Here is a 12,075-nt window from a genome sequence, read left to right as displayed (position 1 = left end):
GTTTTGTGTGGAGCATCACTCAGGCATGTGCTATACTTGACCCTACATGTGGGAACATGTAAATATACCTGGGGAAAACATAATTTTCATGAAAATGCTTTTTAAAACAACAATGAAAAACAATTTAGCCCTATCATATAACTTTTGATTTGATAAAGTACAATCTGGTGATTCTTGAATTTCTTCATTGTGCTCAGCCTGAGGTTTCTGATGCAGCATACTCCACTGGAGAGTTTACAGATTCATGCACCTCTGTACCTTTACTGTAGCAGGTAGGCCAGCAGTACAAGAGAACAATGATGTATTAACAAACTTAATGATTTCTTCATCTCATGTCATATTTAAGCTCTAGTGTGTCACCTTTGCAGGTCTGCCAGCAGAGGGAGACAGACGCTGCTGTTCCACAGTAATATCTGGGCAGCAGTGTGATGATTGTATAAAGGTGTGTGTGTGTGTGTGTGTGTGTGTGTGTTGGAGGTACACTTACTGGTAACAGTGAGTACATTAGTCTTGACCTCAGCAGTGATCTGGATGCGACCTCTCCTCTCAGTGTGGTCTGTCCCACACAGGCTCGGCACGTTTGCCACACAGCGTTTATGGATGTTCATCATACAGTCTGGAACACACACACACACACACACACACACACACACACACACACACACACACACACACACACACACCATATCTAAACATGGAGAACTTCTTTATAATGGGTGTTTCCAAGGGTGTTATGTGTGTGTTAAGGAGAACATGATCACTGCAAAAGACTGAGTGTGCAGAGTACATACGGTCACATCTCATGCCCTGGTGTATGAGGCCGTAAAGCAGGGAGCCACAGTGGTCACAGAAAGTCGGGCTGGAGTAGGTGTGGATCTTAAACTTATGCTTGGCCCTCGGGTCCTGACGAGAGAACGAAAGAAATAAAGAAAACAGGTTATTGTAGATCAGATGTGCATCATTCATTCAAGATATTTAAACAACAGGTTCATTTCATGTTTATTAAAGTCATGTCAGTTTCCCCTCCTGGCTTTTCTCGTTCACATTCATCCTTCATCACCCAACATCCATTTCAGTCCCTCTCTAACTTTCCACCTGCTGTGACGGAGCATCTGCAGATCAGCCCGACTGCACGCCTTAAATCACACGTACGCTACTCATGGAAGGTTTAGAACAGCAAACGTCATGTATGACTCTTGTGCATGTGTGTGCACAACAGTGAGAGCGAGCTCTGTTTGGAGTCAGAAGCTAGTCAAAGCCCTCTGAATTTGGACATGAATATGAGCAAATGTTTTCTAGATGTTGGCTCATTTACAGTAGCTACTTTATTTTCACATGTACACACACCACAATTGGGTGATGTGGCCTAGTTGACTGTTCCCTAAACTCAGGGTCACAAGTTCATTTTTTTTTTCCATCTCTGAGTCATTTATAAAGAAATTATAGTTTCATAACTGTATTAAGTGTCATAATTTTTGAGGAAAGTACATTATTTAAGAAACACAGAAGGAAACTCACTTCCTCTTTCACTAACATCTGTACCTATTTCTGTCTGGTACGCGTGTGTGTGTTCGTGGCACCTGCAGCTGTGGTTTCAGTCGCTGACATACCAACACACACGATTTACCTCTTGACATATAACCGATGGCCACTGAGCGACTGCTTATGCACACACAAACACATACTGCAACACAAACGCACGGGGGGTTCGATACACTACTTGAGAGGGATCCAGGTTGTGTGGGGAAGCAGGGATACTTCACTGTAGGAGTTAATATGTTTCTGCCAAGGGGCTCCATCACAGTTATCAAACATGCAGCTATTTACTGCAAAATCAATTTCTGAAGGATCTCCTCATGACTGAAGAGCATCGATGGCATCAGATACATGTGTGCAGTGCCAGAGAAAACATTTCTGGAAAACAAACCTCAAGTACAAGTATGTGTACACAGTATACTTAATGTGAGTGTTCATGTCACTCCACCACATGAGCCAGAAAAATGAGCTGATTGATATCTTCCAATCTGCTCCACCTGTCCTGGAAAATAATGTTTAATTTAGGCTGCCACTGCCTGAATTATACCCAGCTTCCCCAAGGTGTCTTCAGTGTGTGTCAGTGTGTGTGCTTGTTAAGTCTGAATGATTATGCGGGTGCCTGTGAATGCCTCTACGTAGGTGTGTGGTCTTCTTTGCATAACTGTGTATGTGTTTGCATTTGTGCAAGTGCGCGTCTGTGCACGTGTGTTTGTTTCTCTGCTGGTTCTCGTCTTTCTCAAGGACAAGACCACCTCCTGCTTGTTTTTGTTCCTCTGAAAAACAAAGGAACATTGTGCCGCTGCAGCTCCAGCGATATGAGGGGCCGATGAAAGAGGGTGCCAGCTTCTTTTTAAACTGTTATGATTAAATGCATCCGACCCGAACACTCAACGATCAATCAGAAACAAAAAAAAAGCGGCAAAAAGGAGAGAAATTAGTGAATAAAAGCAAAAACTTTTCCTGCTTCCTCTTGTTTTAAAGAAAACCTGATTTGTTGATGAGTAATCTGTCAAATCAGAAGACTCAGAATCTGTCAACCAATTTTACCATAATGCACAAAAGTGGAAAGTCCTGCATCAGGCCTTATTTTGGAAAGGAGAGAATGGTCACTGCGCCAGAGCAAGATGACTTTTGGTGTATTTGTTTTACTGTCTGACCAGACAGATGAACACATACTGGGGACTCTTGGGGGGATGTCATGAGCTCCAGAGCAGCATTAGTGATACATTTTCTTTTCTATTTCACCCAAGCAAACTTTTTTTTTTAATATTTTGAGGGTTTGTGCTTTTGGTTTTTTATTTTCCTCTCAGGAAACAAGTGGATGCACTTAGGAGCTTAAAGCCATGCAAATACCAATGCTAATACAAAAACAATGCTAATATGCCACAACCAAAGCAACCAAAGGTGCAAAGTCCAGCTGAGGCTGATGGGAATTTTTTTATTATTGAACATTAAACTGTAACTCAGTGGGTGGTTTAGCAGATGCAGGGTAAATAATAACTTGAGGGGATGCCTGCTCCTGAAAGGTGCTACATAAATAGACTTTTCTTCTTTACAGTGTTGTTTTTATTATTTCACACTGATCTGTGTACACTTAACATTGTTTAATGGTGGTGAGTTGCCAACTTTCACAACAGATCGGCCTTACTTCATTCACTGAGACCCCACTTAGTAAAATCAGATGGTACGGTGTGGTGCTCCTGGACAAATGAGAATCTTGCATGGCATATGTTGTGTTAGGGTGCATCTAAACAACATCAGCACACGATGCCAGAACAATGACTGTTAGTCACTGCTAAGACACACACTGTTTTGACTGTTCTCTTGTCATTGTGCTTTCTCGCCCTCGCTGATTTTCTGGCTTAACTTCCTACTGTCTATTATTCCCACTGCCAACATCTGTCAAGCCCCCACCGATGCACACACACATATCATGTCATGTCATCCATGATGCTGTGTGACAGGCAGACAGACAGGCAGGATCCTGACTCACAGTCGCGGACATAATGTACAGATTCTGTCTTCAGTCGACTCACTGTTCTTGTGCTCAGTGACTTTCTGACATTTCTGCAGCAAACAGACAGTATCCCACTCCGTTCAGGCACAGATCACCTGGAAGGCCGTTTACGTCCTGCGATGACAAAATCTACAGTATCTATACTAAAAAGCACATCAACAAACAGACAATGATGGAGGCTCAAAGGTTAAAACGAGCCACGTGCCTCACATTAAAGTCAAATTTATCCAGAAGTCAGTGTATTTCCTCCAAAGAGAGTAGACGCCAAAGTGAACCAGAGCACAACTTTACTTTTTCACATTGAAGTCTTTCCAGCTCATTCAATAACAGACACACACACTTTTCTACAAAAACCAAGTTAAAAAGAAATAGCTGCTCCTTCTGTCCTGATCAATAAAACAAACAGCACTATAGTGTTTATCCCCCCGCAGGCTTATAATCCATCCTCTGGGAATGTTTGTGTGTGAGAGACTATTTAAAGGATTCATTGTTGACTGGGAGGAATCTGCAATGCGAGCTTTCCTAGAAAAGGGGGACTCATGGCGTCACAAGAGCAGCGAAGAATCAATGTGACAGTGCAGCTTTTAACCATCTGGTCAGACGTACTGTTAAACGTACAGTAGGATCTTTTCTGGATGTATAACTTTTAATTATATTGATGCTTAATGTGAGATCTTATTTTTCAGGATGCTTTGGTCGTGTTCCCAATAGGTTTTAAGCCTCGATCCATATGAAATCAGAAAAATTAATGACAGTTCTGACTTAGGTAAAACTTAAGTAAAATGAAATACGTGTTGTTTCTGTCGTGTTTCTGTGATCTGCCGTCATATTTGACAAGATTTCTCACTGACTCTCCTCGGCTGACACAGAGATCTCTTCACCTTTCTGTCTACAAAACATACATTCCATGTCATTCCAGGAATGTGAGGGCTGCTGATATATAAATAAATTCTTAATTATATCAGTCTATCAAGTTCAGAGCAGTGCTGTCACACATAATGTACGCACAAATAGAAACAGCCAGTACACACAAACTGAGTTCTATACCATTAGCAGGTTGTGGGCCTCAAATGTAGGTTTCATTAGAGGATCTCATCCCTCGACCTCTTCCACAGGGAGCCCATTCTATTAACCCAGATCTATAATTGACTTCTTCTTTTAAACATGGAGAGAGATGAGAGAGAAGGAAGGACTGGTAGCAAAGTGATGGCTGCTGCAGACACTGAAACAATACTACTGATTATATAAAGCAAATCTTATTTTTACCTTATTAGCTGCACACAAATATAAACAAAGAAACATTTCCATAATCTTGAGAGAAAAAAAAAGAGATCACAGTAAGAAGAAACACATCTTTTCTTGTTAAACAAGTCCGCATCACCATGACACCTGAAAATGCTGCATGATCCAGTTGGAAATATCTGAACTAATTGCTGATAACTGTTGAAAATGCACTGCTCCCAGGGTTTTAAGTTCAGAAATCCATTTGTGTGCAGGTGTGCGTGGGTGAAAAGCTGCACCGAGCTGCACAAATCTGATAGTGCTATTAGAAAATCTTCATACAGTACAGCTGTTCCATAAAGTGAGCAAATAAGGACATTTCTTCTCATCCTCTTTGGTGACTTTTCAAAGAGGCAAATACAGCTGTGCTCAAAAACGTACATACCTCTGGAGACAATTTGAGTAATACTGGGCATTTCCAAAAAAAAATCCACACAGAAAACCTTTCTTTACGAGCAAAGTGTTCAGATAGTATCTTTGACTGCCATTATGATTTTAAAAAAGCAGACATGTGACCAGGGGTTAAAAATCTTCTCCTATATTTAAATCAGCTGCTGGTTTGGAGCAGAGCTACCCTGCACGTGCAGGCGCCGAGGTTATAAGGCCAAGACCTCATTAAGGAAATGACACAGTGAGGTGGTGAGGCCCCGTAATTAAGAGCAGGGACCCCCTGGGTGGAGTGGCATTTTAATAGAGGGTGTACAGAACAGAGGTATGGAGGGAGGGGTGATGTAGAGACAATGTGAGAGACAGAGAGAAGTGGGAAGGAGATAGTTAAGATTAAAAGAGATCTATAGTGACTGACAATTTCATCTGAGTAATGAAGAAACAGGTTTCAAAAAGTCAAAAAAAAAAAAAAAAAAAATCCTTTTGAAGCAGCTTCAAAGAATGGAAAGGAATGATGTAAGCCCCCAAAGTAAGTGCAAACTTGGTTTTGGAAAAACTCTACCAAGAATCTGGGTACCAAGCTTTGGCCATTTATGGCTCGAACTAAAAGAAAAACCTGTGAAGAAGAAGCTATTTGTGAGAAAGTCGGGTGAATGAAGAAAACTGCTGAGACCTCGCAGTTATACAGAACACACCACAGGAAGCCGAGCAGCGAACACCAGCGTTCACTCTGGAGGCGGATCTCTAAGTGTTCTTGTCAGACTGAAAGGGCACTTCAGAGGGAGGTAAGTACATGGCAAAGGAACTTGAAGACCCCTGGGTTTTTCAGGGAATGAATATCCCGGGAGAACAGAGAACGCATCTAAAGTTGTCCTCTTGAAAGGGCAGATTTGAGAATAGTTTAGTATTTTAAGAATAGCAAACAGAAAAGACACTACACTCCTGAGCTCCTTGAGAAGGTGGAGAAATTATACTGAAAGTGCCACTTAAAGGCAAGTCCTGTTTTACAGCAAACAAGAAGGTCAAGAGAACATTTATAGAAAATTAATGAAATAGGGTGAAACAGGATTTTCAGCCTCCAACAAGATGTTTAACTGATATTGTGACACAGAGCCTACATGTCTGTAATGTTCCTGTACAGTGCAGATCTTTTTATACCTTCAAACAGACTTTTCTATGGGGGACATTAAAAGATCAGGTCCTTTAGGGGATCAAATCTCATAGAGAACAAATAAGAACAATAAGGGTAAATTTAGACTATTAGCTGTTAAGTTAATATAATGAATTTGTAAGCAAAAATCTTATATCGACTCTCTCACACAGAAACAGGTGTGCGGTAGAGCAGGAAGACTGAAGACAGGAAAAGGAAAACGAGAAGAGAGAAAATTCAGAGGCTGCTCAGCCGTAACTACTGTGTCCAAGAGACAATGGCTCAGCAGCTGAAAGAGAAGCCTCTGTTGTTCTATTTGTGTTTCACTATTCACACTCACTCTCGTACGCAGGTTACAGTACAGGACTTAAAATGGTACTCACATCTGACGCAGGTCCTTTATCAGCTCCTGGACAGGAGAAAGTGACGAACTCATGGCAGCGTTTGTGAACCACGAAACAACACACTGCAGAGAGAAAGAGAAAGAATTTACCACCATTTTCCTGATTAAAGTCTTGACATGTGCATATGAAACGCTCTTCAGTAAACTCTCCAGTACTTTCCTTCAATTTGCCCACATGTATTCTGTATGTAGTTTGGACATTTCTGCCTTATTTTTTAAATGATCACAGGCCTGAATCCCTGATCACACCACGGTCATGATGATGATGACACGCTTGTATCTGACCACTGGTCTGAAAGTGACACTGGGCCCAGGTCAGACCGAGTGCTGCACACCCACATCTGGCAGCGGCGTTCGGTCCACAGTCATCACATTTGGCCCTCCAGTACCAAAACACAGCCAAGTGCCCTGATGTTCATGGGCAGTCGGCCCAGCTCAGCCGCTAACACACACACGTGTGTACTGTCTATGTCGTGTCACGTTGAGTCGCACAGAGTATGAGGAGAAAGCAGATTGTGTAACAGCTGGACCGTGTGGAAGTGTACTAACCATACATACAGCCGGTATGGCACTGGACTCTCAGCTGCCTTACACACTTAGCTTTAAAAGGTCAACTTCAAATTGACAATGTATAAAATTAAGTTCAAGCAAAATTACAGACCTTGCTGTCGCCAAGCTGTTTAATTGAAGTGGAACTTATTTAACCTATGAAAAGCTTTAGCGCTGGCACATGTGCAGAGGAATGCTTTGCTTCTGTCTTAACACCCACACTCCTATTGTCAGTCCCGCACCACTGACTCATTATCAGCCGCTCTGGATACCAGGCACCTTCTAAATGTCTTCAACGTAATGTAAAATCTAACCTGATATTTATGATACAGTACGTAACCAAAATGCCTTCTTATCGACAGAATTTCCTGTTTCCAAAGTTTGCTGTCAACGGAATCAATTATATCTGCATTTACGACATATTCAAAGTTGAGAGCTTCTCTCCCTAGGCAGAGATTTGTTGAAAATAACAAGTAAACACATCAACACGCATGAAAGATCAAAGGAAGTCTGTATAATGAGAATCTAAATGAGATAAAAAGCGTAACATGGCTCCACATCTCAGGTTGTTAACAAGCAGCAGTGCAGAAACATGTGAAAGCTCAGATACACAGTGAAGCCTGTCATCTCCACCCTGATCAGTGTCAGCTCCACTGACAGGCAAGACGAACAGAGGAGGCTAAAAATATCACACACACACGCACGCACGCACACACACACACACACACGCACGCACGCACGCACACACACACACACACACACACGCAGTTCTTATGTGTGCACCATGAGTACAGTTACATAGTGTATATATGAGAGTTAGAGATGTAGAGATATTGATGATAGTAGCAGCCAAAACTGGTTATAGAGCAGCTGCTAAAATAGAAAATCATGTTTGAAACATAAATCTCTACTGTAAAGTAAAAAAAAACAAAAAGCTTATGAAACCCTGTTTGTCTATAGTGTCCCCCTATTAAAGAAGAGTAAAGCTAAAATGATCAATTAGTAAATCAATTTGATGGTTGACAGTTTTTTTTAGTGATTATTCAATAAAAGTCGTCAAATTAAAACTGTTATGAGCAAACAGTTAACTGATCAATCCTGAAAATGATCAATATAATAATCAATAATGAAAATAACCTGGACTAACAAGGAGCGATACCGTTCTTTATTCTTAACATTGAAAAAACATTTCAGCTCAGGTGGAAAATAAACACGTTCACTGCACTGCTGTCATTTTACAGCCTTTCATTGATGCTACTTTACTGAGAACTTCTTGCAGCAGTAGCTCAGTTCTTTACACGGATCCTTGGCGTTTGTATCTAACTCGGTAATGGACGGTAACTAATTAACAAAGCTTTCTGTGCTGTACGTGTTTGTCACACTTGAAAGAGCATTTGTACAAAAGACTATGGCTGTTTATTTTTGCTGAGCGTCCACACCTTTACCAGGAGACAGCAACTGCTGCCATAAACATATTTGCCAACTATTCTTTGCACCGTGTCCTTATATTCTTGAGTTTAACTCACAATTAGTCACAAATGAGTGTTAGCTTCAGTGCTGGTCGAACGGAAGACAGAAAAAAAATCTATTCATCAGGTCCAAAAACTGTTAACATGGTATTTTAGTAGTCTTCTTCATGGGCTTATTTACATATTCAGAGCTCAGCTATTCTGTTGTCAAACCTGCAGTGATCAGAGGGGTTACACACACACACACACACACACACCCTCACACACACACACACACACACACACACACATCCATCCATCATGTGCACCTCAATGTTACTGCACTCCCACACAATATCTTCTCTTTGGTCACACCACCCACTCACTGATGATACACACCACACACACACACACACACACACACACTCCAAGACCACCCACTCTTTCCAATGATATCGCTGATTGAATACACAGCATGAGGGTGGAGGGACAGGGGTAGAGACAGAATTGGTGAGAGCTCTGTGCACATAGTGCTTGAAGGAAACTGCTCTTTTGGATTATTGCTACTGCCAAATCCACACACGCAACCACAGACACACACACATGAAATAGAACTGTACACTCTGCAACAATATGACCTTGTCTAACCAAATAATATGTCTTTGCAAAAACCTACTGTGCCAGAAATTACCTGTTCCCTGTACCCAGAATTTAAACTCATCACTCACTCTGGACCCATCCATCCCAAAAGTTACTACACACAGTGTTTACACATCCAAACACACAAGCGACACAATCTAAACTCGGCTAGATCAACTCGTCAATTTAGCCCTGGAGTTGTGGAGCAGGAGCACAAGTCAAAAAAGCCGTCCAGCCATGCAGGACTGTCTTGTTTTCTTTGTTCCCCACCCTCCTTATCTATTTAACCCCTGTGGAAAAAGTGGCAGGAGGCTGCAGTGCTTTCCGGCAGCCTTTCTCCACACCACAGCCCTCACATCCTGTTTATCTGCTCCCCTCTGAGTCACTAACATATGTTATTGGATATCTGTAACTCCATACACATCTGAGTTCCCGGAGAAATCTAGATAAAAGCACCAGTTCTTCATGAATCACCACCGAACCAGTGGCCTTCCAGTTAGGAGTGTTTCCCTGCCTGCATCCCTCTGCACCCTCTGCCCTGGCACTGCCCTCTGAACACTGACTCTGGTGCAGCTTACACTCTATTCATGCACCTTCATTATTTATTGTTGACATTAAATATCCATGGAAAACACAGAGTTAAATGTACAGTACTTGCAACACAAAAACAGCTCCAGTGTTTCTACATTTCCCTCCTGATTTCTTTCTCTCTCCACCTGCCTTGTTTCTTTTTTTCTTGCCTCTATGCTCCTTCTCTCATCACTCTGTTCCATCACTGCATGTGACCTTGGATTAGGTTACGTTAGAGGTAACCAGCCAGGTAGTGCACCTGTAGAGTGCACCTGTGACACTGTCCGAGCATTAAGTTACATTATAGGCAGCAGTTAGCACCTTGTGAATCTTGAGACCTGTGTTACTGTGAAGATTCAGCATGGTTTCATATCTCCAAAGCAAAATAAATAAATAAATCAAATCACAATTTAATCAACAAGAACTAATAACTTTTCATTTCGTAAGTAAAAAAAAATGTGTTTCAATAATAAACTAAATATTTTTATTTTAATGAGCATTTGTTTCTGACATTCACTTTGCAAAAAAAACTCTTTAAGGAAATAATCAGCAAATTGATATAGAACTAAAAATCAATTGCAGCACTACATTACCCAATCATTAGTGACACACACACTCACACAACAGGGGTACTGTGTCCTCTGTTGCCCCAGTCCCTCCCCAACAGTCACATGACATCATTATGTAATGACTGGTTGTCAATCAATATCATTGATCTCTCTCAGTATATGGTTATACTCTAATATGTAGAGGGGGAGCACCTACCTCTTACACTACAGTCACAGTGCATGTCCTACACTAAAGTCATGTTAAATTTCATCAGTTCAAAGTTATTGCTTTGTTTTTCACCCTGGTAAAGCCAAAGAAAGAAAACAGATCACTAAATTAACAAACATTACCTCCTGCACAAACAGAAACCATAGCATTTTAGATTAGAAAACATATTTTAGAAGGCATTTTATAAAATCCTTAGGTTGTTTTCACACCCATTTTCTCCCTCCCCACTCCGCTTTCTTCCAGTATGTTCTGTTTATGACATGTTGGCAGAACACTGATGTTGTGCTCAGTCTTTTCCTCTAATGAGTTGCCAATGTGTGTGTGCTTGTGTGTGTGTGTGTGTGAGATGCGGTGACACGCTGTACAATGATGTCCCAGATTTAGACACTGTGAGATTCAGGTTCAACGCTGCAGCATGCAGACTGATGGAGCTTCTAGTTAGTCATAGTTATGAACCTACAGCTCTGTAGTACTACATCACCTGTAGTTTATCTCACACACACACACACATACACACATCCACACAGTGCTTCCTGGCTGAATACCTGCTACAACCGACTGCGAGTGATCGCCTGCAATAATAATAATTAAAAAAAACAAAACAGACTGACGTTCTGACTGATTTGAATTATGAGTCAGTGGTCTGGACTAAAAAATATTTTGCAAAACAAATAAATTAAAAATAAAACCAGGTAAAGCCAGTTACACTTTACTCTTATCAGCAACTTTTGACCAGATGTATCAGATCTGAATGCACTTGAGTAAACTGTCCCCTGCTTTCTCCAATTGTCACAAACAATTATAATAATAATCATTTCAGACACGCAACAAACATTTGCAGCAATAAACACAGGCTGCCAAAACTTGGAGAGAATTTCTAGGAAACTGGCAAAATAAAACACAGATACATGGATCTCTATTCACTGGTGCTGGCATTAGGAGCTGGGCACACCAAGATAAATAGCTAGTGGTGCTAATCCTGCAGTAGCCTACCACTGCACTAATGAATAGGAAGAAGGCAGAATGACACGATGTAATTAAAGTCAAATGGTAGAAAACATGATGGAAATATGTGGATAAATATAATATTACATTTTGATTATTATATAAATAGAAATATGTCATGCATTAATTAGATCTGATTAGATCTGATGCTCCAGTTTGCCATTTTAAAAAAAATTAAAGTCATATGCTTCCTACACTGATTTTTACACCGACTTAACTAGCAAACATCACCATCAGACATTCCCCTGCCTCGGCCTGGCACAGTGAGGAAACAGAGTGGAGAGAGGTCTGGGTGAGCCAGACGACTGCTCAT

General features: G+C 41.1%; 1 protein-coding gene across 4 annotated transcripts in view; it reads right to left on the bottom strand.

Moving 5' to 3' along the window:
• prkcbb (protein kinase C, beta b) overlaps positions 1 to 12,075 on the bottom strand; it is a 93,788-nt gene that overhangs the window by 42,458 nt on the left and 39,255 nt on the right. For 3 of the 4 annotated variants that reach the window (XM_026325694.1, XM_026325696.2, XM_026325693.1), the window contains exons 3-5: positions 6,755 to 6,837; positions 792 to 903; positions 488 to 616 (exon numbers count right to left, since the gene is read on the bottom strand). In XM_026325694.1, coding sequence (XP_026181479.1) covers positions 488 to 616; positions 792 to 804 — 142 coding nt within the window. In that variant the 5' untranslated portion in view covers positions 805 to 903; positions 6,755 to 6,837. The remainder of the gene's footprint in view (positions 1 to 487; positions 617 to 791; positions 904 to 6,754; positions 6,838 to 12,075) is intronic. The other variant, XM_026325695.1, reaches the window with a different exon arrangement.

The sequence above is a fragment of the Mastacembelus armatus genome, chromosome 8, assembly GCF_900324485.2.
Source record: "Mastacembelus armatus chromosome 8, fMasArm1.2, whole genome shotgun sequence".
NCBI lineage: Eukaryota > Metazoa > Chordata > Actinopteri > Synbranchiformes > Mastacembelidae > Mastacembelus > Mastacembelus armatus.
Note: the sequence above shows the minus strand (reverse complement) of the source record. Positions and strands in the feature narration are given on the sequence as shown.